Below are 27,344 nucleotides of genomic sequence, written 5' to 3' on the forward strand. Positions count from 1 at the left end.
AAAGTCACCACCTACTGTGGCTTTTACACCCTCAGCAGCACTGATCGGTAGGAAAGGAGGAAGTTTCAGATCTGTCTGGCAGCAGTGGAGTGGGGGAAGTGGGAAAAACCCTTTTGTGTTTGTCATGCAGAAGTCGACTTGAAGTGACCTTTTGAATTACAGCGGACTGTGGCAGCCGCTCTGAACAGACCTGAAGCTCCCCTTTGGGTTTCAGACTTGTTCCTCTTTTATTTTTTTTTAACCTCAACACTATAAACACCTACACAAAATCTGTTTTCGATTAAATTTGAGGCAAGAAAAATCCCATGTACTGAAGCGTGAATAATGTTCAAATCACAACAGCTACTTCAATAGTTTGCTGTGGGATTTAGTGGCTTTGTGACGAGGTAATACATCGAAATTCTCTCCATATTGCAGAAGTGTCAGCCACTTGCTGTTTGAAGAAGAAGCACTTGAGCCAACTAAAGTCTCGCCATAATAAACATGATGTATTACATTTAACAAATTATGCATATTTGTTGGCTCATCTGATTAATATCAGATTTTTTAAGCTTCAGTAGTAATCAACATTGAATATTCAAAGCTGAACACAGCGTGGAAAGGCCAGATATTTCCTCCATACTCATCTGAGATGGACGGCATAGCGCTGTCTTTCTTTTTAATTAAATGCATTCATTTTTTAAAGGATTCTGTTATTTTACAGTAATGCTCTTTGTATTGTTATTTGTTCATTTCAAAGCATTTTCTAAAAGGTTGGATGTATTTTATGCATGTTTGTTCACGAGTGCTTTGGTTGATCGAGATCCTATCTATCCACACTTTTTGTGATATAATAACAGCTTGTGACAATTGTTCTTTTCATAGATAAATTACAGACCTACATAAATGCTCATAATAACAGGCTTTGAATCAGAGGAAGCGCTTCACAAAGTGCTGTGAAGCAGAGGCTCTAGCTCCAACTAATGTAAGATTTGACTGTTGTATTTATCAGATAAATATTTATTTATTTTTTTTATTGTTGTTTCTCTGTAGTCACATACATTGAAAGGTCAGGCGATCAAGCTGAGATTAGATACATTTCTACATTTTAAAATTTTAATAATGTAATTTAAAAGTATTAATATATTAAAAGAATGTCCTGATATAATGTATTTTGCAGTTTGTCTTTATTAAATAGCCAATATGGGGGAAAAAAATCTTAACTGACAAATATCTGTATACTAAAGTATTGCTATAAGATCATTAGATAATATCAGGGGCAGGAATGACAAGATTTGAAATGATATTATTGCGATACTTAAGTCACAATATAATATTATTGTGATTCTAAATGTTTTACAATATGCTGAGTTTTGGGATAACATACTCCAATACAGTGCCGTTTATTACATTTTTTTTTAACTGCGAATCAGGTTATCCTAAAAAATTTTTTAAAAACATCAGTTTTTAGCTAATTTCTCAGTCTGTTCATCTCACTTCAGTCATTTTTTATTGCATAAAATGTACTTGGTTCCTGTGTATTGATACTATATTGCCACAAAAACCATTATGATACTGTGTTGTATCATTTTTCCCCAGCCCTAAATAAATCCAGAATAACAAGGACTGGCTGAAGTGTGCAGGTGCAGCTTCAGTCCTTATACCAAATTCAAACTGACAACCTGGAGTCAACAATGTGAGAAGCTACAGACACATCTATCGTGTTGACGAGGCCGACGGCAAATCCACTGCAACCACCTCTTACACGCAAGAGACAAATGTTCCTCGGGAGATAGAGGAAACATGAAACATATTTGGTGCCTCTAAATAAGGACGGTGAGAGGAGAAGACAGAGCAGGGAGACAATATCTGGACTCCTCGAGGCACACGGGGGGAAAAAAGATAGAGACATAGACGAGAGAATGAAGGAACAAGTAATGATCGGCAGAATATTTAATGCTGCTCGTGAGGGAGGAGGAGGAATGATATGTTAGATAGATATGTTTATTTATTTACGCCTCTGTGTTTCATGTATTCAAACTGAGCAAATATTCACACATATATTGTGTAAGAGTGGAAATAAGCATTTACACGCTTTCCTCTCCTTATCTCTCCACACCCTCTTTTTTCTCTCCTCATCCATAGAATATTAAAATATCCAATATTAATCAAATAAATACATCAATAAATAAATATGACTGAAATAAAACCATAAGTAAATATAAGGGTAAAAAATGGGCAAAAAAAACATTTTATACACACAAACATATGTTCAGTATACACACACACACAAATATATAGTATTGACAGTTTTATTTATTTTAGTGTGCTTTTATTTTTGTAATACTTATTTATTTAAGTGCACTTTTAATTTGTAATGATATATATATATTTATTTATTTCAAGCAATAGCAAATGCAGTGGGCGTGGTTATCCCACAGATTCACAAATTTTTTTTTTTTTTTTTCATTTTTTTTCCCCATTTATTTATTTCGGGGTCTATTTCATTGTCATATTTGCTTATTTCCTGCTCATATTTATTTATTTATGTACTTATTCATTTGTTTAATAATAACTAAAATGGTATTCCATACTCCTCCTTCCCCTCTGCCTCTCGCTCCTCACCTTCCCTCTGTCTTCCTCTCCCCTCCCTCTCTTTACCTCCTGCTCTTTCTTCTGTCCATCTTATTTCTATGTTCAATCCCTCACAATTTCTTCCTCGATCTCCTTCGCTCTCCATCACACCCCCTCCGCTCCTCATTCCCGCATCTTTCACTCTCTTTTTCCATCCCCGCCTTCCTCACCATACATCTCCACACCCCCCGCCACCTCCCACCTCTTCTCTCTCTGTGTAGTCACTGCAGCGTGTCTAATGGTTCAGCTCCCTCTCAGCAGATCCACCACGCGGAGGCTAGGCGAGCAGCAGCCCCGACTAACGCCTCCCAACCGCTGGCTGGCCTTATCAAGACTGACAGCCAGCCAGACCCAGAGCTATCGCTAACACACACAAAACACCAGTAAAACACACTTAATTACACAGATACATGCCTGCACGTGTACACAGGTACGAGGGAAATACACTCACAGCTGCATGCAAAACAAATGCACTGACTTACTGTGGCAGCAAATGCAAAAAATGCAGCTGCAACCAAGCGTGTATACACAAACACACACATGCACACACTCTCACACACGCATGACAAGACGTGGATGTATACACAAACACAAACACACACACACACATGCATGCATGACAAGACATAGATGTATACACAGACACACACACATACACATACACACACAGTAGCTGTAGCTTCAAAGAAACACAGTGACCATCGTACTAGCTGTAAATGTGCAGATGCAGGCACACACGCGCACACACACACACACACACACACACACACACACACACAGAGAGAGAGAGAGCAAATTGGATTTATGGATACTGACAGTGAGCTGCAGAACAATGTGGATGCCACTACAGAGGAGAGAGCAGATACTGGAGAAACTAGCAATCTAATCAACGATAGGAGGAGACGGGTAGTGTAGGCATGAAGAATCTAATCCATGTGTAAAAGAGGAGGAGGTGGAGGAGGAGGAGGGAGAATGAGAGGAGTGAGAGGAGGTGTAATAGGTAGGAGCAAGACAGAAAAAGAAGAGATGAATGGAGGAGGAGGTTGTCAGGTGTGAAGAATGAGGGTGAGGAGGAAGAGGAGAGGTGAGAGGCGGATAGGGAGAGGAAAGCAATAAAAAAGCAGAGGCAAATGAGGAAGATGGTGAGGGAGAGGGGGATGAAGAGGAGGATAAGAAGAGGGAAAGGGTGTCAAGTAAAGAAGAAGAATCATTAATCTTACAGAAACTTTAATGTAGAGAACTTTAGACCTTAAGGTTAGATTTTCTGTCTGATAGAGAAAGACGAGTAAAATGTTTTTAACATCTGATATCCACCATAGGCTCGTTTGTATAAAGTGTTTTTTACTTTACGGCTGCAACTAATGATTATTCTTATCAGCAAAATTATGCTGACTCTTTTCTCCGTTAATGTTTACGTCTAACACTCGTCACAATAATCTAAAGACAAAGATGTTTTCAGATGTCTTGATTTGTCTGACCAACAGTTCAGTCGCCCCCTCTCTCTCTCTCTCTCATCTCATGTCATCTCTCCACTGTCATCCCTAAAAATGTCCTCTGTATATGTCTCAGTGCTTAAAAAGTTGCATTAGCTGATTTAAAGGGGACCTAAAATGCTCATTTTCAGGTTCAGACTGGCATGTGGGGTTTCTTAGAATTTGTTTACATGCTTTAATGTTCAAAAAACACTTTATTTTCCTCATACTAGGCAGGTTACCATGACAGATTTGTGCAAAATTTCAGAGATATTTTCTAAATGTAGATAAAACATAATTGCGAGATGACTGTGTTTCCACTGAGTGAAGTTATGCGGCTTCTCCTCTCGCGATAACTTGGCGATGGACGTTCAGAACGTTAGCAGGTTTATTTCTGCTGCAGCCACCGCGCAAGCCGTCATCATTTCCAGTCGAAGGCGACGTAGGCGTGTTATGTGAGCGATAATGGAAAGGCGAGACCCTTATATGTGGGAGCGGCCACTTACGAGGCATTTTTGGGAGATGATAGTCAACAATTTCACAGAGGATTCAGAACCTCCAGATTATCAGCTCAACTTTTGAGTTATGAGTTATGCGATACACCTCTTGTAGCTCCTGCTGCATCCTGCCTAAAGGAGCCGCTTCCTACCGACAAGCACAAAGCCACAGCATCATGTGACCTATTAAAGCCATGAAAGTGTTTCCATCGCAGTTTGGTAAAACATCGCTTTTTCAAATTGCCTGAACTACCACCTCATGCAAGCATAAAAACTTTTTGCGATACATTTTTTTGAAGTTGATATATTTCCATTAGGCGACAGGCGTATTATATATTCGCAAATTCAATTTGCGCAATTTGAGAGTTAAAGGAAACCCGCCTGTGATGTTTACTGTATTAAAAGCTGCTCGTCAATGAGAATAAAATAGTAATATACCCTAAAATCTTGTTCCTCTCTAAATACACAGTTTGATTTGATTTGATTCTTCAAAAGGAGAGGGAAAACATGATTGGGTTAAATTTTCAACCCCACAGTGAATTTGACTCTTACATCCTCACAGCTCTAATTTATAATGTGTGTTGATTAAGAGGGTCATAAAAGCAGCGTGCAGCTCATCTTTGGTTTAGAGGATGCACACTTCAGTGCCTGCATATCCCAATAAACAAGCATGCAGGAAACTGAAATGTGCCAAAATGAGTAATAAAGTACAGTATTTCCACATCAGGGTGAAGTGTTACTTAAGATCAAAACTGATGGTAAGACCATTTTATAAATAAACTGAATCAAAGAGCAATAGTTTCTTTCTAGATTCAAGAAATTCCAACATTCAACAATTGCTCTTTGCAAAATCCATCATTCAAAATGCAGAAATACCTATTTCTATGCCAGGTTATTTATCAATAATTAATAATCCTGTTACGCATACTGTACACACATAAACAAAAATAAACACTTGTATTCATACAGTCACACACAAACCAGCCTTCATACTGTACACATGCACAGTCGTCCCTCCGTTATTTGGCTTAGCACAGAGTTATATCTCTTCAAAACCTAAACACGGTGCAGAGCCAAGCTGCACGCTCGGCCGCTGCTTTTTACACACATAGACACTGACACACATTCACACACACTACACGCATGCTACACACAGGAAGCACTCGATACAGGGGCCAAAAATACATCACAAACCTTGCATCACCTTCCTCTCTGTGTGTCCACTGCTCCACTTTGTTCCTAAGCTGGGCGGGGGTGGGGCATGCAGCAGATAATGGGCCAATTGTAAGCGATTAGAGCTCTTGCCAGCCAATCAGCGCAGCCCGGCTCTGGACAGCAGCCAATGGCAATATGTTGAGCGCGGCTGGAGTCTGCGCTCACTCACACAGGAAAAGACATGTGGCAGTGATATGGAGCAGGTGTAGGGGGATTCACCGGTTTCGTTTATGGACTGCAACCTGTATTTTCAAGATATGAAGACACTGCAGATTATACAACGAGCAACTTCTTGCTTTTATTTATGCTTTTCTGATGCTTGTTTTTATCTGTTTGTTTTTTTATGCTGTTGCTTTCACCTTGAAGAACTTTGGGATTTGTTGCAAGTGTAAAGTGCATTACAAATAAAATATTATTATTATTATTGTTAGTAGTAGTAATAATAATTATAATAATAAGAAGAAAGAAGAATATCTGTCCTGATTTATAGATAATAAAAACAATACCTAAAGGTAGACTGAAAAATCACTCTATTTTAAAAGTATTTTATTTCATTATTAGCGGATCAAATTATTGAGATGATTTTTTTTTTTTTTTTAAATGACTACTATCATAGCTTTTACATTTTTTATTACCACATAAACAAATAATTCAGGATTCTTCAAAACTAATAATTGATATCCTCCCCACAAATGTCAGAGGCTTTTCATCTGTCTGTAATTATAAATTTTAATAAGAGGTATCAGCGTGTCAAAAATGAGCCTGACTCATTTCTCATGTATTTCCCACTTTTTTTTTAAAGCAGCTCTTGCAATGCAACTCTTTATGCACATGAGATTTTATCGATTTTTTTTTTAGGATGTTTGGGTGTGAATAACTGGACCTAAACTAGGACAGCAATTAACATTATCAACTCATATTTTATTAACCAGTTCATCATTATTTAAAGAAAGAGTTCATAAAATATATATAAAAAAATACATCACTGATAAAAATTTCTTAAAGGCCTAAGTGGCATCTTAACTTAATTTATTCTTTAATTAAACAATTATTATGTATGTGATTATTATGTATCAAAAATGTAGTTGATTTATTTTATGTTGCTCATCTAAAAAAAGTGTAGCAGAGGCACACACCCTGACCCTGTCACTGAGTGTACAGTACTGGCAACTGAAATATTTCTGCGGTCAAGATAAGGACAGCATTTTAATTATAACTTTTTTTCATTGCCACACGGTGTGTACATTTGGCAAAGAAAGCCTACAGTGGTGTTAATTTCAAGTCAACATGAAAACATGTACAGTGCATCCCAGCAGGGGGAGCCATCATTTTTAAGACAGAGTCACAATAATATGTATTTTAAATCATAAAGAAATAAACAATAAAAATAAATCAGTAAGTGAATAAATACAATACTGCTACTAATAATAATAATAATTAGATAAATAAGATGTATTAATTTTAGAAAAGCAATACAATAAAATAATGTCTTATTTTTACTTATGCAAATATTTCAAAATAAAACAATTTATTTGGTATTAAGTATTTAGTGTAACCTCCATGTCCACTCAGCATGTTTTGAATCATCTTGGGCAGACAATATAAGATTTACAGTACTAATCTTCTGGTGTTCTTATGAACAGACTGAAAGATAAAAAACATTATCGCTCTCTCTCTCTATATATATACACTGTATTTATATATATATATATATATATATATATATATATATATATATCATTGCAACTTTGTAAAAACAACAAATCAATGCATGTTTGAGTACATTTCCAACTTATCTTTGTTAAATATTGCTGCTGCAGAAAGTTTGTTAGATTAGCGACCTTCTCTAAAGTTGTTGTACCAAGTGCGCCTCTCTTTTATAAACTGCAGTTGCTGAGTATTTTTGACATTAATATTCTTCAAATCTGTACAACAGGTTTACCCCATAGTTTTACTATTTTGTTAAAAACTCTCAATTTCATAATTATATAACTAGACAGGCTCAGAATCTTCATATTTCTTTGTATACCACTTCCTGTGGTCATTTTTCTATCAAATATCAAGGAGTTATCTTCTGGATGAAAATGTTGATTTACTGGACACTTCTGTGTCATTGTCTCATTTATATCTCTATGAACTGATTATTTGCACTTTTATGTTTTTAACCCTTTACTTATAATGTGAGATTTAGATTTTTTTAGCACCTAAATGTATTGATGTTTTAATTGCACGTATTTTAATAATCATGTGTTTTCTGGGTGTGGTTTTCATGTAAGCCAAGTTTTAACCACACCCTCACATGTACTATTTATATGTTTTATCCCCATCATGATCTTTATTGATTTTAGGAAGTATTAATATTTTAAGCCCACCTCCATAGATGGGGAGCCTATCTTGTCTGTGAACCAGTATAAGTACCTTGGTGTTGGACTCCTGGACTGACTGCCTAAACACTAAGACACAACAAAGACTGTATGTGTTAAAGAAACTGATGTCCTTAAATGTCAAGGCAAAAATGCTGCACGTTTTACTCTGCTTTTATTGAAAACATTCTGCATCATCTGCTGGTTTGGAAATGCTGCCGAGGCTTTAAATAGCCAAATATTAGATGTATTTACAGAGACAGAGTCATGAATAAGGCAAACCTGCTCCCATCTGGACCTCGCTATTGCTCCCTTAAAACAAAAAAACAGATCCAAACTGTCCTTTGCTCCACTAGCCATTAAATATTTAAACAAGCACCAAAATTAAGCAGCATGTCCAGCTGGTCTGGCAAAACGTCTCCTCTGACCTGTCTCTTAAAATTCTACTTTTTCTGCAGTGTAAGTGTGTGGTTTGTTTACTGATGTGCTCTTTTTGTTATGTCAATATATGGAAGTGACAAGTGATGGTTTCTGCAAACCTACCTCTCTATCTATTGTGTGAAACAAACACACAGTGAGATGTTTGGTGGCCTCAGACTTTTGCACAGTAGTATTTTATGATTTTCTCTGCAGCAGCGTTAAATGAACTGCATGAAATGAACATGCTGCATGTCTCCGTTTGAAGCCACGTCAGATAAAAACAACAGCATCTGACAAACCCTGAAGAGAGCTCCGGACCCAGAGTGAGGTGTGACACCGTCTCAGCAGGGGGCGGTAGTGAGCACAAAGACCGATCTGAGCTGGTCGGAAAAAAAACACAAACAACCACAAGAAAACCACAAAACCAAGATGGCGGTGCAAGAGACAGCATCTCAACTGTCCATGGCTCTCAAAGTCCAAGAATATCCCACCCTGAAGGTAAACAAAACCCGAAACTACCATATATCAACACCCTGACGATTGTAATGTGTGTAAAATACGCGATGTGTTTGGTGCTTTTCGGAAAATGCGGATAATTCGTGTATTTGATAGCGAGAGCAGCGAACTTGACAGGGAGGCTAACGTTAGCTTGGACTAGCTTAGCCAGGTAGCAGCGTCCACTAAATACCTGTGTTTGAAACGCGACACAATTGATTAGGCTGATCGATAAATAACAAAAGCTGGTGGCTTATTAGCTGGCTGTTAAGTGCAATAAAAGAGTTCGTGTTATTGAGGTTAAGCGTGTGGAGGGCCTCGGACTTGTTAGCTTCAGTTTAACCCTGTTGTTTTTCCACAAAATGGTCTTTTGACATGAGTTATGAGCTGTCAGTTAACGCGTACCGACCGTTAGCTAACGTTTATTTAACGGACGATGGCTGTGATTTTAACGAGGGTGCGTTTATATAACGGCTATGCTAATATTGGGTACCTAACAGTTTGTTGGTAAAATGTATTAAAAGGATGATTTTTAATAAACATCACCACTGACAAGATGTCACAACGTGGCTGCTCGACCATTTAACAATCAGGCATGGCGTCAAAGAAATGGCTCGCAGGGGCGATTGGCCTGCTAGCTTAGTTTGCTGCCACTTTTTCATCGTCACAAAAAAAAGACGAGTAGCCTACCGGATAACGTAACGTCGGGCATGCAAATTGTAGCAGGCTGGAAGATGGATCGGCTGAAATCACCGGGGGGAGAGCCCGAGCCGCTCCGCTGTCAGGCAGAGACTCAGCCCTGCGAGTTAGCGCAGTGTCATCAGATTGCTGCTGCCGCCTCTCTGCACTTCAAAATGGCCAGCGAGAGGAATCACAGCCTGCTGCCGCACACACACGCACTCTTCCTCCATTGCACATAACGTTACTGCGACACCAGCGCTTAAAAGACGAGCTGAAACAAGCCCGGGCTGCTCCCGCGTTCAGCCGCCTCACAGAGGGACACGGACAGACAGCGTCGTCATTTACAGGCACGTTTGTGAGTAGCAATGTCCTGACAGCTTTTGTGTGGTGACTAATGGCGTGGCGTTGTCATGATGAATATAACGTGTCGTTGGCGATGTGCAGCGTGTTGAGAAAAGCATGGCTGTGGTGTGAGAGGGGTTTGTCTGCCTCTGCTTGGATGCTGCAGTAAGGATGATGGGCACCATTTTAAGACAGGAGTGATGGTTGTAATTGGTATCAAATGGGAGTCTACAGCTGGGGGAGAGCAGTGCTGATCAAATTTGGAGCTTTATTGAGCTGAATTGTGATATCACAGTTTAACAAAGGCATCTTCATTCCCAACATGTGTTAGACATTATGTCCTTGTGGATGTTTTTGTATATTTTCAGCCAATCACCATGATCTATATGTCTATATGCAGATTTGTCAGTGGTTTTGTTAACCTGGGTGCTTAAAATGCAGGCCCATTACAGTTAAATGACATTATAGTACTGCATATGCAAGATAATGTGTCTGCATTTAAGGTAAGACAAAATCATAATTCAGATTTGCTAAAATTAGCCTGCTTAAGCCATTTAATGATTATGAGTGATGGTTATAATTGGTATTAAATGGGAGTCTACAGCTGGGGGAGAGCAGTGGTGATCACATCTGCAGCTTTATTGAGCTGATTTTTGATACCACATGTTGACACAGGAATCTTTATTTCCAACAAAATACACTATTTGTTGAACATTATGACCTTGTGAATAAATATTAAAAGCCAGATTAGTTTGGAGTGTACCACAAATAACCTAATCTGTGGGGAGTCTACAGCTGGGGGAGCAGCAGTCACATATCGAGCTTTATTGAGCTGAATTGCTTTACCAACAAAATATACTAGGCTTTGTTTTGGATATTATGTCCTTGTGGATGTTTTTGAATATTCTCAGCCAGATCAATTAAAGGCTCACCACAGAAAATGGTTACCTTTATCTTTACATTTACATGCATAAAAGCTTTTGCTTTGTGATCAGTTTTTTTGTTAACCTGAGTAGGCCCTTTACAGTGAAACGACAGTGTAATGCTGCATATGTAAGATAATGTTACTGCAACCAAGGTAAGACAAAATCATAATTGAGACTAGCTAAAATTATTATGCTTAAGCCACTTAATGATTCCTCTGATTATGACAAGAGTGATGGTTATAACTGGTATCAAATGGAAGTGTGCAGCTGGGGAGAGGGCTATGTTGAGCTGAATTATGATATCACTACATGAGTTGGACATTATGCCCTTGTGGATGTTTTTGAATATTTTCAGCGTATATCAGTTTAAGGTGCACCACGATCACCCTAATCTACATATTTCCATGCATAAATGGTTTGGCTTTGTGACCATCGGTTTTGTTAACCCGAGTGCAGAAAGTACAGGCCCGTTACAGTTAAATGACACTGTAAAGCTGCATATTTCAGATAATGTTACTGCAATCAAGGTAAGACAAATCAGAATTGAGACTAGCTAAAATGATCCTCAAGCCATTGTCTCCAATGTTTCCCTTAAAATAAGTGAAAATAGATGACTAGATAAAATATCCAGGTTGCAAAGCCTGTTGTTGCTTTATCAGTGAATTTAAAGGTTCAGTCAGTGTGTAGAATATAGGGACTTCTATCGGCAGAAATTGTATATTTATAACTTGGGATGAGTACTAAAACCTGGTATTAAACGGACACCAGGTCCGAAATGTTAAAGACAGAGTATTGATAAGCTCTGACGTCAGCGGCTCTGCTGTCGAGATGGGGAAAATATTTTTCTTGTGTTTAGGTTGCATCAACATTATCTTTTACAGTTTTATCCCACCAACTCTGTTTCTAATTTGCAAAAAGAGGAAGACATTCGTCTATGAGGCATTTCCGCTCCTCAGTCGAGGGGTGAGCTTTGTGTGTTGGAGCCTGGCAGCCTGCTGCATGTGCGAGGGGCGGGGCGGGGTCCGCTCTGTCGCTCTGTCTCACACAGACACAGCAGCCCTGCTCCCAGTTACACGCTCCAGAGTCTGGTTATACTTCTCAACAGTTGATGCTGCCACCGCTCGCTGCCACAAGTGCGACAACTCTTTTGCACCTAAGAGCAAAAACACGAGCAATCTTTCAAAACATCAAGCAGAATTGCATCACATACAGGTGGAAGCGGAGGCGTTTTTGACTGTCAAGCTAGTACTTCATCTCCTGTTTTCCCCACCTCCGCTATGTTAGAGTCCATAAAACAATGCTATTGCATAATGCTAATCCATAAACAGGTCGTATATACATAAAAAATAAAGCGGTATTATTTTTTTCCTTCATTTTTTTCTCTGAAAACCCCCCCCAAAAATACCCATAAGAGCATGGTTAAAGTACTAGATCAATAAGTAGTAATGGTAAGACTAGTAGTAGTACTGTTAAAATCTTAACGATACCCATCCCTATTCATAACTATGTTTTCTTACTGTATAATCACCTGAAATTAAGACTCATCATGTTTTCGTTACCTCAGAATAAGCCTCTTTTCTCTACATAAGGCGTGGGTTTGCCATATTGCCACGTATACTGGTTCTAAATTGGGCCTTTCACATTTTAGCAACAATCAGCGTAGGTCTCCTACAAGCCCGGCACATGGGGGACATTTCAGTTCTGCAACCTCGCCGCGAGATGCCACTAAATCCTACACACTGGACCTTTAACATCTGTGAAATCACATTTTGTGCACTGAATTGCATCACTGAGTGTCAAAGCTGTATACAACCAGAAATATACATGTACACAGCTACTTCAGTAGAGAGTATAAGCAGGTGATATAAGCTCTACGGTTTCTACTACATTATACTGCTCAACCCTGCCTGGTTGCATACACTGAGAATTTCTGTGCTTATTTTTATGAATCGATTTGTCTTTCTCTACATCTTAGTCCAGTCATCCACACCTGCTGTATCTGTAGCCTTCACTTCATGACCCCCACCTCTAAGTAATTAGTTGATCTGCAGCCAAGTGTGTCACTAAAAAACCAATATTTGCAGGACAAACAATGACCAGTTGAATGTGTCAGTGGCCAACCCTGATCTTGATTTAACCTGAAGAGTTAAAAAAACAGCTGCAGATTGATGTAAAGCTAATGCCTTTCCCACCTTTTCCCTCTCATACAGTGGCTATACACATACGGACCTTAGCAGGACAATAGTGAATATTCACTGCTGGTGCATTCAAAACTATCCTGTGCTACAATTACATTTTTGAATCAAACGGTCTCAGTATGGACTTTAGTTTGGCAAAATTAGAGCTGATAGTTTCTATTAATAACAATAATAATTCCTGCAGAGCAGCAGCATTCTTTATCGTGGCCTTTTTTGTGGCACACTTGCATGATTTTCCTCTCTAGTGTTAGTGACCTGTGAAATTAACTTGGCTCTAACTGAGAGGAAAAAAATCCTTGTAATGGATCAAAGCGCTCCTCCTGTTTTTTTCTGCAGTATCTCAGAGAAGGAACCAAATAGTCAAATGATTGTGGCTCACAGGTATCTGTGAAGACGTCTTGTGTCGTAGTACAAAGGGGGAAAGCACTGTGCTGCTTGCTTTGATCATGGATAATCATCTTCAGATCTTGTTGAATACAGATTTTTTTTTTCCTCTCTGTGGTCAAGGTGAGATTTGCCTGTTGTGATAGATTCATATTTTAAAAAGAATCAGCATAGATGTTTGGACCTAATGTGCAATAATGGGACATTAAAGGAAATGTAAAGGACATAATAATGAATATTTTATATTAACCATGCACTCTTGAACTCTTTACACTTACCACCATAGATTCAATACTGTACAAATATATCTATATCCAACCCTATTATGTCTGTCATCCATGTCGTTAACTCGATTTGGGGGTTGTAGATATTTGGATTTCATCTTGTTTGCACCTCTCTGTTATGCTCTTTGCACTTTACCATATTTTGTATTTGCACAGCAATTTTCCTTGATAAATAAAGGCTTATCTGCTTTTAGCAGATGTCACAATCATATTAAATCACATTTTCTTTTTTCTCGTACTAGTGCCAAATATACGAGCTTTGTTTGAACTGAATTCAGCACACTTTATGTTGGGAAGATAACCATGTTTGGCTCAAAATGATGAGACAAAAGAGAGGATTCTGTATAAAATACTGTATTTTTTTGTAAGGACTGGGCAAGATGTTTATTTTATTTATATCATGATATGAGACAAGATTTCATCTTAGATCTTGCATACCGCAAAATTATATATGTGCTTATTTTCCTGGTTTTAAAGGCTGCAATACAATAAAGGGTTACCCAAACTCTCAATTTTGCAGAATCCATTTTTTTTTTCTGTTTTGCACAACATCCATTAAAGCTCAGCTATCTAGAAAACAACATTACATAGTCAGCCGGAGGTCATTCTCATATACATTTGTTCACTAACAACACTTTTGTAAAGTTTTACCAAAATGCATGCTTGTTTTTTTCAGCTGCTAAACCTGAATGTCTGATACACTGAGGTAAACAGCCCATGGCGTTGCTGTTGCAGGTGCCGTACGAGACTCTGAACAAACGTTTCAGGGCGGCTCAGAAGAACATCGACCGGGAGACGAGTCACGTGACGATGGTTGTTGCAGAGCTGGAGAAGACGCTGAGCAGCTTCCCAGTGGTCGACTCTGTGGTGTCACTGCTGGATGGTGTGGTGGAGAAACTCAGCGCCCTGAAGAGGAAGGTCAGGGATACCGATGATGTGCACAAAAACACACTTTCACACAGCATTTTCCTCTATTAACTTTGAAGAAATGCCAAGAAAAGCCCTAACACTTCAGTCTCTGTGTCACATATCACTTTTAATTAATTATTGTTGGCAGTTGGTTGGATGATAGACACTTTTGACTAATACAGGCAATTACCCTCTGTGCTTAATCACAGGTATTTTGCCCAGACTCTCTGTGTTATTGCTTGTTTTGTGTCTGTAATTTCTTACTAATTAACTAACTCCATTACAGAGGTGTTCTTCTGTTTTCAGAGGACTGCTCTTGTACAAAATAGTGATTACAGAGACAATCAGACTCAACTGAAAGTTGGCTAAACATTGCAGCTGCAGCTGTGCCAGCTCTGTCTTGGAGGGTTTATCACAGCAATCATGTCTGTTTTTACTCTGTTGATACTTAACTTCTAGGCCAAGATTTTTTAAACTGAAACCACTGAAGAGTTTTTTTTTTTTTTTCCGAAAACCTGGCCTTGGATGCATGAAGATATAACAGAGACGAAAATCTATTATTTATATTTTAAAACTATCCTCAGTAGGACAAGAAATCATCTTCTTAAGCCCTACCCACTGCACGATAAGCCCAGAACCACCTGCTAACATTTGGCTTTTTATTTCATGGTAAAGGTTACAATCGGCATTCATTCCCGGGCCAAATTACTCTGCAGTAGTAATGGGTATTTGTCTGCTGCGGCTCCGATCAGCTTCCATTGGTATTGCTGAAAATAAACCCAGGTGGGCACGCTAATTTTAGCCACACACTGCAATGATGGGCTGACAGAAAATACCATCTGTCTCCACTCAAACATTGTTCCAAATTATTCTGCACCGAGTTGGAAATAGACACTGAATAGGTAAGAGATGCAAAAAAGAGGGACCACTGTAACATTTTCACTGACCAATGCATGTTGAATGTCACACCGGTAAAAAACACACATGCAGAAAGGTATACTCGTCTGCTTCAGAGCAGTGCACAGCTCAGGTCTGCTGGCAATGGAAAAGGAGTCTATCACTGATTTTCTGATGGGTTTTTCTGTGTTTAAAAAACCTGCACACAGGATCTAATTTAATTGGAAAAGGGAAAATGCCAACCCTTTCACAAGCTTAAAGAAAGACAAATGCATTATATACACTTTTTTCCTTTTAAAAAATGGAATAAAATATGGTTAATGTAGGAAAACTCAGTCCTCTGTAGTTACTGTAGATATATATACAAGCACTGACATTGACCCTAGTGCCAACACTATGTCATTTCTGAAAAAGATCTCTCTTCAGCCAGAGCCAGCTGTTCAAAGCCACATAACTCGCCCCTGTTAACAAAAGCACTTTTTTGTGGCTGTGGTTTCTTTATAATGGTATGACTGTGGTGGATTGTGTTTGTCAGTGGGGGAATGCTGCCTGGCTGGTTCTCCCATCAAGCCGTCCTAAAACGACAGAAAACAAGTGAGAACACATTCTGCAGTTCTCCTGGTCCTTTGTGCCAACGTGTTGTCCTGTATGTACTTTGTGACAAACACAGGCTTCATTGAGTTGAAGGCCGGGTCATATTAGATACTGCACCGGTGTGTGAGGTCCGTTGGAGTTATTTCCCTCCCAAATATGTTGGGCCAAATGTGGTTCAGCTGCTGCAGAGAAAAGTAGTTTAAAAGTCAAGAATGTAATCCAAAAGTAAGAGTTTAATTCAAGAGATAAAAAGGAGAAATTACCACAGAAGTCCTATTTAGTTAAATCAAAGCGATGCAGTTTTATTTTGAGATTTAATCTAAAATGCAGCATGGAACAGTGCACACACGAATGCAAACATATACTGTACGATATGAACCTCTTCATCACTGTTTGCTTACTGCCGTCACTTCAGACAACATGTTCCAAATAAAACATGCAACAATGGGAACACATGTTTAGATGTGTGATCCCTGCATTTATCACAACCTTCACAGCATCAGAGTTTGTCTACAGAACAGGAAGCAGCTGTTTAGTCTGGCCTGTGTTGAACAATGTTCAAGGTTTGAAAATCTTGTGGTTTGGCTTCACTTTGAGGCAATATCAGTTTGCTGTAATGACTTGCTGTAAGACGTTGCGAGTGTCTTTTTGTCAAAATGAGCTTTATTACATATTATAATAGGTTTGGTTAATTAACTCCAGAAAAAAAATCTACATTGAAAACTTGAGTTCCTTTGTCAAAGGAAATCCAGCACAGTCGTGTATGGATATTAAATGCATATTGGGCTTTTTCTAAGTATCTTTTCTGTGTGCGTCCCACAGGCTGCTGAGTCCATCCAAGCAGAAGACGAGAGCGCCAAGTTGTGTAAGCGTCGCATCGAGCACTTGAAGGAGCACAGCAGCGACCAGCCGGCCTCAGTCAACCTGTGGAAGAAGAAACGCATGGACCGAATGATGGTGGAGCATCTGCTGCGCTGCGGCTACTACAACACAGCTGTTAAACTGGCCAGACAGAGCGGTATAGAGGTAACTGTCTGATCTGCTCCGTCTTAAGGTCATTCAGACGACTCTGAAGCTCATTTATAGTATTTTACATTTGAGATTACTGGGACAAAACTGTCCCATTTCAGTTCTTGATAAGTGAATTCATCAGTTGTTTGTTTGCTTTGATTGTTTATGAATCTAATCACTTCGCTCAGCATTTGTTTTTCTCTGACGCCTTTTATTTCTGTATTTTTAGGATCTGGTCAACATTGAGATGTTCCTCACAGCTAAGGAGGTGGAGGAGTCTCTGGAGAGGCAGGAGACTGCCACTTGCCTAGCCTGGTGCCATGACAATAAGTCCCGCCTCCGCAAGATGAAGGTAGCACATTTCATCTCAAAAATCCACATGAAAGGACCAGTTCACCCCAAAAACAGAACTACATGTTTTTCCTCTTACATGTAGTGCTGTTAATCAGTCTCGGTGGTTTTGGTGTGAGTTTTGTTGGAGATATCAGCCATAGAGATGTCTGCCTTCTCTCCAGTATAGAGATGGCGCTCAGTTTGAAAAACTCAACAGCAGAAATCATGACCCAGTTACTCAAGATAATCCACAGACCTTGTTATGAGCAGTTTCATGTGCGTGCTGAAGGAAGCATGCATCTACTGCTAGCTCACCCGGCAGCACTGAGCTAGCTAACGTTACTCCTCAGCCAAGGAGGACGCCATTAATCTCTACATACAGACGCACACTTAAGCTTTTGGGGGGTTTTTTGTGTGCTTTTACACCACAAGCAGAGTGCCATCTTGTTCCATTATATTCAAGAGACGGCAGACATTTCTATGGATGATATCTCCAACACCACACCAAAATAATCTCAACTGATAAATAATGCTACAGTTAAGAGGGAAAAAAATGTATTTTTCGTTTGGGGGGTTAACTGTCTGTTTAAGTCCTGGCAAACACTTAGAAGCCGTGCCCATTAAAAAAAAAATCAGTCATCATATCAGGCATTCAGAAGTTTATGGCCAAGTGCTTATTGGTTTTGTATGTCACATATTTCCACACTGGTTGTGCTCAGAAACCAACCCTTTAACACTGAATTACTCTTCCTGGGTGTTTTGCCCTTTTGGCAGTGGCGGCAAGTTACAGTGTTAATCCTGAGATTATCATATTAAACCAGAAAGTACTCAGTAGAGCGCAGACCTCCGCCAAGACATAATACGCTTCCCAGTGAGCTGTTACTACTTACTGAGAGTCAGTCTTGAACTGCATTCACATAGTTTCGGCCAGGTTTGGGATGCTGCCGCTTGGCGAAATCTCTTTTATTTTCATTCTCATGAGATCATGTTTGAAAATTGCTCTTTTTTAGCTCCAGCTTACTGCCAAACGCAGGTAAATTCTAGTCCCAACTGTTATTTATAACCTGTATCAGTCAAAGTGGTGGGATATTTGTTTTTGTTCTGTTCCGAAAACCCATGTGGTGATAAAATATTGAAAGGCATCCTGACAATCTACCAGCACTGCAGGAGCTGTATGAAAAAAAAGATCGGTTTTCTGTCAGCTCTCAAGGTTTATGAAGGACAGTGTGTTAACTGAGGATCCTGCAGCTTTTTACTGGTTTAAACTTTGTGGTGTCTTTTTTTTTTTTACTGTTTCTGTGTCAGAGCTGTCTGGAGTTCAGTCTGAGAATCCAGGAGTTCATTGAACTCATCAGACAAAACAAACGCATGGATGCAGTCAGGTAAACACACACATGCATATATTCACACAGTAACTATTTACCGTAGAATTAACTGCAACTTCTGCATGGTTTTAACCATTATTAAAGCCACGAAGACCAACATGCCCACCAATGATCAATGATCTTGCTCATCTGTGTCTCTGTGTGTCTCAGACATGCAAGGAAGCACTTCAGCCAAGCCGAGGGCGGACAGCTGGATGAGGTTCGGCAGGTGATGGGAATGCTGGCCTTCCCGTCAGATACACATATCTCCCCATACAAGGTAAAGCCCAAAGCCTTTTCCGAGTACAAATACAGTTCTGTGCAAAAGTCTTAAGCCACCATAGATTTGTTGTTTTGGCAAAGTTGTTATGAATGATAATGATTATGATAGAGAGTTCAGGACATGCTGAATGAAAAGGCAGCTCACACTGAATACTTGCAACTTTAGCCTGTTGAAGTTGTTTTACTCTGAAATATTTGTCCTTCCAATACTGTATTCATATTTCCTGTATGTTCTGGTAAAGAGACTGCTGAGAAATAGATACGTATGACATGTGATAACCCTGCCAAAATGACAAAGTTTAAGGTGGCCTGTGACTTTTGCACAGTACTTCATGTACATGCGTGACATTTTACTCATCTGGGCTTCTACTATTTTGGAAGTAAATCACTAAAATGACAGAGCTGAGACTTCATCATCCCACTTTCGTGTTCTTTGGATAGATGCCTTATGTCATTAAATGCAGCTCTGTTTACATTCTGTACAGACTGCAGGTAAATCATGAACATGCTTATTCACCAGACTTTTTAATATTTAGAGCACACCACTGAAATTATTTCAAGTGTGGGACTTTGGTGAAGTAGAGAAAGTGGTGTAACAACAGACCAGCCACCAGAGGGCGTCTGCTCCCTTCTAAAAAATAAACTCCATTCACTCTTGAGACACTTTCAGCTAATCCTTGAGTTTCTGCCTGCAGTTGCAGTGTTGTTGTATTTAAACTTTCATTAAAGTCCTCTGAGAAACAGAGCTGTACCGTGGCACCACGACAGCAATGCTTTTACCCTGAAAGCATTTCTGCAAACGGCGAAGATAGACCGAGCCAAACCAGTGTGACAACATTTTTGCCTCTGGTGTCATAAGTGAGAGTGTCTGTCTTCTGTAAACACGTTTGTAGAGCTTCACAGTTTTGCTATTTTGTTTTGCTATGATTTCAGTTATTTTTCTAAACGTCACGATCAGTTATCTGTCTGTAAAAAACAGGCTCAACAGTAAGGTTGCCATTATAGCTTACAGACAAAATAAGAAGGATTCAGCTGTAACTGTAAATGCATTTACATTACACTTGTGGATTGTCTTTGCAGGGAAATCACTTCAGGTGGTAGTGTGCAGTTTATCACAGTTTGCTTATCATAAAAACATTCTTCTTACATGTCATTTTATTTATTCTACTTCTATATATTTTGTACTAATGCACTTTTTCCCTGCCTTTGTTCTATGATTGCTTTTTATGTGTATGTGTGATTGCAGGGGGGCACTCACAATTGAGTTGTATTTTTGATACAATGGCAATAAAAGCTTCTTGTCTGTCTTATCTTGTCTGGATTGCATTTATCGTGATGTTGTAGAACATTAGCTTGTGTTTCTGGAGTCTTACATCATACAGTACCCTGATGTTGTTGTTTGGACAACACACACCAGCAGTGTGTGCCTGTTACAGTTTGCTCCTGGGACTGGAACAACCTGGCCACAGTACACCAATTACTTGGCTGCTGTCTGTTGTGTGTTTACATCGCCCCAGTGGACACAGTTTACTCGAAAACATTGGGGGAATATACACAGTATATGTAGTAAACAAAAAGGCGTGTTGGAGAAAAGTCGCGTGACCCCTGTATGTGTATTTTTCGGATGTATAAAGTACTAGGACCTGAAATGACTGTTGGTGTAAAACTCTTCTGTCTCTCGTTCTTCTTGTTCCATCAGGATCTTTTGGATCCAGCTCGCTGGAAGATGCTGATCCAGCAGTTTCGATATGACAACTACAGACTGCATCAGCTGGGAAACAACTCTGTGTTCACCATCACCCTACAGGCTGGTCTGTCTGCCATCAAGACACCGTATCCTACCACACGCTCTCCCCAAAACGCTACGTCTGACCTTTTTGAGTTTATCTCCACAGCCAAACTTTCTTAGTTTAATTTATAAAATTTAAAAAAAAAAATCTAAGAGGTGAAAACTGTGGTGATGAATCCACACAGATTTCTGTCAGAAGTGAATCATTTGCTTTCTTTGTCGTTTATTTTTATTGCTAACATAAATTTTACATAACATAAATTACATGCACGCACACACACACACACACACACACACACACACACACACACACAAAATGCACAGATATGCATCTATTTTCTCCAAAATATTCAGAACTATGGCAGTTTTATTTAATGTGCATTTTTTCTCTGTAGGGATGGGCACTGAAACCTGGTATTAAACGTACACCCGGACTAAATTTAAAGACTTTAGTACTGATAATCTCATGTGTTCAGGACTTAGCCCACTATACAAATCATGGCCAGAATGCACCAAATTCGTGCATCATTTAAAAAAAAAAAAAATACGTTTGGGAGAGCATGCCTCAACCTGGACACCAGTGTCAACAAAAAAGTGTTAAATCAAATGTTTTAGGGTTTTTTTTTTGTCTACTGGCATCCGTGTAACTGCCATTGACGTTAACACAGGACAACATGAAGGGAGTGTTCTTGTATGTTGGTGGTGTTTGTTTGTTCAGGTCTATCACCCAAAATGTTCTCCACTTTGCTCTTTGCTCCCACTATCCAGTGAAAGTGAAAATGCTACCTAGCAAGCTACCAAACATGCTGTCAGCTGTGTCCCTTCTTTGTGACACACAAAGAAATGATTTCAGTCATTTTCCTCAACCTCCATCCTGTTCCAGTCAGTGCTACAAGGAGGATGGTACCTCTAAGAACCCAGACTGCCCGGTGTGCAGTAAATCCCTCAACAAGTTGGCCCAGCCGCTACCCATGGCCCACTGCGCCAACTCCAGACTAGTCTGTAAGATCTCTGGGGAGGTCATGAATGAAAACAACCCTCCCATGATGCTGCCTAATGGATATGTCTACGGCTACAATGTAAGTTAAAGATGATGAGTTAAAGCTTTTACTGGCTATTTAAGGGATATTTTGACATTTTTCAACCAGCTTTGTACCAAAACAAAGTGGTTAGTGTCTGTAGATGAACTGTGGTAAACTGCACAGACATCTCCCCGTACACCTGGCGAAACTCCTCCAAAGGACGTTATTTTCGTCACTGGCTCTTGGGGCTGTATATCTGCATTTTTGTACTCCCCGCCAACAGTTACTGACTCCGCTGCCGCCACCGTAAAGAATACACAGCTGATCAAGAGTATTACCCAGCCTTCCCTCTGTCGCTCAAACTGCCACCGAAACCCTGTGGAATGAAAACGAGGCAGTGCTGGTTAAATATAAATCAAAATTATGTTACTGTATTTCCTATTTCTTGCCTAAAATGCTTTCAGAAACATATTTTAATGCCCCGTTAAGCCAAAACAGCGAGAGTTTGTACGCGTGAGTGCGCGCCACACAGTGAAAACAGCGGCCAAAAAACGAAGATGAAATGGTAAAACTAAGCGCTGATCAAATTCAAACTAAGATTCTGTCACTGTGTCGTATATTTCTCTCCTCAAATGTTTTCAGAAACATGTTTTTGGTCACTGTCTAACATAAGATCTGACCGGCCGCCATTGTTTCATACGGACCGTTCCACCTTTTGTCAGGCGCAAAGCTCTCTGATAGTTGTAGGTTTTCTGTCTTTTTAGTAAAAGCACACTTTCCTCTGTTTTCCCTGATCATGTGAAATTAGTTTCAAAAGTATTTGTGTTTGACTGCAGAGACAGCCTAGTTTAATGTGAGGGCCTTCTTTACTCGGGGGCAGACAGATTATCGGCCTGGGCAATTATTGGGGAAGATATTTGTGATTTCGCAGATTTTCTGTTTTTATTTCAATTCTCATGTGACTTCATTAAAACGTTCCTGGGAACTTGCTGTATATGATGGTTTGATTAAACATTTGCTAAAGGCATTTGAGCAAAGTTTTGTGTTGCAGTTTGTTTTATTCCAAATTCTAAATATTGAATGAAAGATTTTAATTTTTATTGTAAATGCATATTGGTTCCAAATATCGGTTGTTGGTCTCCTTAACTACTGTTAATCTGTATTGGTATCAGCCCTGAAATACATATATCGGTCGACCCCTATTCTTTACATAAGTGACATACATCTTCAAAGACAGAAACTTAAAAAATGCAGTATGGAAGCAAGAGAAAGTTGAAAATGTTTGTTTCTCCTTCTCATTTGTCCTCCTCTGCTTATTGTCTCTTCCAGTCTCTTCTGTCCATCCGCCAAGATGACAAAGTGGTGTGTCCCAGAACCAAAGAAGTCTTCAACTTCTCTCAGGCTGAGAAGGTCTACATCATGTGATCACTCAGATAACCCTTCTGAGTATCAACATGATCGAATACGGCCCGTCATTCATCACCCGTGACCCGGCCGACTCAGAGAGCCACCTGTGGAGCTGTGATCCAGTGCCCTTCTCCCCCCGCCTCAAACACAACCTACATTTCCCACAATCCCCCGCTCCCAGTACATGATCAGATCAAGTCTGCCGGTTCCCTTCCCCCTCTCATTTTATCACACAGAAACTGGGCTCCTCTCCTCTCAGACTGTTTTAGATGTGGCCAGAGAACAAGATTGATCTGATCCATTCAAGCACATGGACTATCAACATTGTCATTATGTTAAAGGCCCTCGCTGTGACGTTTAGAGACTACAGAAAAGGACAGAGGGGGTGAGAAACTGCTAGGTAGATATTTGATTTTATTACAATGAATAAAAACTTGTTGAGGTTACTTTGACTTTTCACTAGTGGTGTTCCTTTGTTACTAAAACAACGTGGCAGGACTCTGTTAACTCCATTAACAAAGATTAACACACGAGATTTGGGCCTTTTTCAGAACAAACATGGCTGGCCTCCTGGTCATGTGGTAGCATCTCATTGTGTGATGCATGCTGTCGACATCCTTTGTCTTCTAGCCATGTTTTTTGGTGGGTTGTTGCGGGGGTCGATATGTTAAATGCCTCCTTTTTAAACGGCTTACCTTTTTGCATTTCATCCCCCCTCTTGTTTGTGATACCAGAGCCTGATTTTGGCCACAATAGGCTCCTTTTCAAATGTAAATATTAGATAGGAATTGATCATTCTCATGTTTAAATTCGAGGTTTTTGGGGGACAGGTATCAACAAGGAAGATTAACCTTCCACAAAGATTGCTGTGTGACCTGAACAAGTGATTTCTTGGGTGTTGTAAACCTGATATCGCCCACAGTTTCCTAAAGCTGGTTGATCATAAATGCTTTTAATTTCTGAGGAAGCTGTTAGTTTCACAAATTTGGTGTATTTATCACCATCGTGAAAGTTACGCAATATTCAAACAAGACAACCATCTCTGATGTCATTTTTTTCTTTTTTTTTATTGAACAAATTGTCTATCTTTCTTGTGTGTGAGATTTGCTAATTCCAGTTATCTCCAATCTCTTTAATCTCTTTTTTACTTCATCCTAGCTCTTTGAAGGCTGGATTGACATCAGTTTTCTGCGTGCAGGCACCTTTCAGAAGTATTTAAACCTTTGAACCCTGAAATTAGTTTGATTTCTTCTTCAGAAGCATGGTAAAAACGGCAACGAGCGACTTGGCAAGAAATGTCAGGAAAGATTTTTTTAGATTTTTAAATTTTTTTTAAAGCAAAGAAAATATTAAAAACGGTTTATAATTATCATAATTACAGATGTAAAATTATATGTCAGAATCTATTATTTTTAAGCAATTATTTCCCCAGATCATTTCATTATTTTGTTTTTTACTTTTCTATTTTCTTTTTCTTTTCTTTTTTAAACTTGATTTCAGGGTTGTTTTTTTTAACAACTTTTTACAAATTTCCTGCAAATTTTTGAGTTATTTATTCTTAATTTGCTTATTGCCTTTTTCCCACGTTTTTAACTTAAATTGAGTCAGTTTGTTCAGGTTTCAAAGGGTTAAAGAGAGAGTATTTAAGTGACATTTATTCAGTTTAAATGTTTAGTGTGTTGGATTTATTGGTATCTAGCGTTGAGGTTGCATAACTGAAAATTCTCCTGTGTGACAAGCGTGTACGAGAACGGCGTGACCAACAGGAATGGCCATTTCTGGAGTCGGTGTTTGCTTTGTCCATTCTGGGCTACTGTAGAAACATGGTGGACTCCGTGGAAGAGGACCCGCTTCATATGTAGATATAAAAAGCTCATTCTAAGCTAACGAACAGGCAACAATTTTTAGTTTCAGGTGATTATAAACTGAATGAGAATCGCCAGTAGATGCCCCTAAATCCTGCACACTGGACCTTTAAAGATGTAAGCCTGGGTGGTTCTAGTTAATCCACCATTGCCCAAATCGTTTTAATTTCGTAACTATTTTTACAACAATTATCAAGATAATAAAGGGAGGCTGTGCTGATAATTTTTTCAGCCTTGTGCTCTGCGTATGTTCACACTACAAGGTTTGCGTAGCATTTCGGTTCACCAACTGCTTCAACGTTAAATGTAGTTACATGCACAATCCTGCCTTTATTTTGAAAAAAAGAGGCAGGATCAACACCTTGAACAATCCTGCCTTTTCTTGCAAAATCAAGGGAAACCTTTTGCACTTCTGAAACCTTTGACTCATCCTCTATGATAGATGGATTAGGAATGTGATCGAAAGATGTACACAAATTTCAGTGACAACTAATCCACAAACAACCGTTAAATTGTGAACCCTAAACACCCACCCCACGCAGTCCAAAAATGCGGTTTTCTGTTAAACATGATCAGTCTTGTGGTCGATCATTTCTTCCATTTGTTGTTTATTGACAAACCAAAAGTTGCCTCATTTGTGTCCATACATGATTTGGAACTGTATGTGTAAAGACACAGACTGTCCTGTGTATTTGTGTTGGTAGAATTAGATAAAGGGATTGTTTCATGAGCAATATGCCTCATAAAGATTTCAGTGAACTTTGATTTCAGTGTTTCATTATTCGCAATGCTCTGTGGGCTCTAACATTACCATAAGCTCCATGAGGTGGGACGAGATTAACGATCCACTGCGTGTCTGTTGACATGGAAATACGGCAGAGTGTTGTGTCTTTCACCTGAAACTACGTCTCCATGGTCTGAGTGGTCGCTGCTCTGTGTGGGCGTTTTTTTTTTGGTTTGGCAGTGAAAAACATGCTTACAGATGGTAATATACTGGGGTGACGATCACTTATCTGTAATGTGGATTTCATTATGAGCAGGATCAAAGAACTGCTGGCCTATGTGTCAAGATTTGGCAGCACAATTGACTTTGTGGTCTTATATTCCTCTTTCCAAAAGCAAAAATCTCTCAAACTGAACCTTGATTACCAAGGTATAAATTAAACTTTGCTCCAAAGAAAATGAATCAGCCCCAAGCTATGGGTTCTTTGTGTTTGCTCTCACTTAAAATTTAGTTTTTGGTGGGCTTCTAGCAACAATTATTCTGTTTTTTAACTTTCTGTCTTTTCATGATTGATTGTTTGGTTTCTAAAATGTTACAAAATGGTGACAGAAGTTCCATCACAAGTTTACAGAGCGCAAACTTAAAATCAAAACTATATGTATTTGTTTTTTTTATTTTCATTTGTTTGACTTATTTTATTCATCTATTTGCACATACATGGGAATAAAAAGGCAGTACAAATAAAAAATATAAACTTTGTGTAGAAGTTTAAAGGCAAAAATGGCTTATGAAGATACCTCCCCATTAAACAGCAATAATTACACAAAGAAACCAAAAACAAATACTATATAGCTGATCCGAGTTTAATGGATTAAGCAGTAATTTAAAATAAATAATAGAAATTTTAAAATGACAAAAGGTTTATGTTTGCTTTAGACCCATTATAAACTAATCAATTAAGTGTTACAGGTTTTTTTTCTTTTCAAACATTTTTTGAAAAATAATAATCCAGATGCTGATTGTAGTTTGTAGTAAATTTGTTTTACCCAACAGCCCATAACCATAAAATAATAAAATTACTGGGATATGAAACAGAGAAAAGTAGCTAATCCTCAAATTTGGGTAACCATTTAAAATTGTTGATTATTGTTGTTACTGTGTATATAATTATGATAATTTATTATATAACACTTTAAATTCCTTTTAAATAATGTGGAAAAACCTGTTTGACCAATTTGATTTTTACTAGTTATCAAC

The 27,344-nt window shown here is 38.9% G+C and overlaps 1 protein-coding gene across 1 annotated transcript; it reads left to right on the forward strand.

Moving 5' to 3' along the window:
- Positions 1-8,984: 8,984 nt before the first annotated feature.
- maea (macrophage erythroblast attacher, E3 ubiquitin ligase) lies at positions 8,985-24,529 on the forward strand. Its single transcript, XM_042493595.1, has 9 exons — positions 8,985-9,078; positions 14,626-14,808; positions 17,113-17,316; positions 17,531-17,653; positions 18,940-19,016; positions 19,170-19,278; positions 20,980-21,113; positions 21,953-22,148; positions 23,421-24,529. Exons 1-9 carry the CDS (start codon positions 9,010-9,012, stop codon positions 23,514-23,516), a joined length of 1,191 nt encoding a protein of 396 aa, XP_042349529.1. The 5' UTR covers positions 8,985-9,009; the 3' UTR covers positions 23,517-24,529.
- The last annotated feature ends 2,815 nt before the right edge of the window (positions 24,530-27,344 follow it).

This window comes from Plectropomus leopardus, chromosome 9 (assembly GCF_008729295.1).
Source record: "Plectropomus leopardus isolate mb chromosome 9, YSFRI_Pleo_2.0, whole genome shotgun sequence".
Classification (NCBI taxonomy): Eukaryota; Metazoa; Chordata; class Actinopteri; order Perciformes; family Serranidae; genus Plectropomus; species Plectropomus leopardus.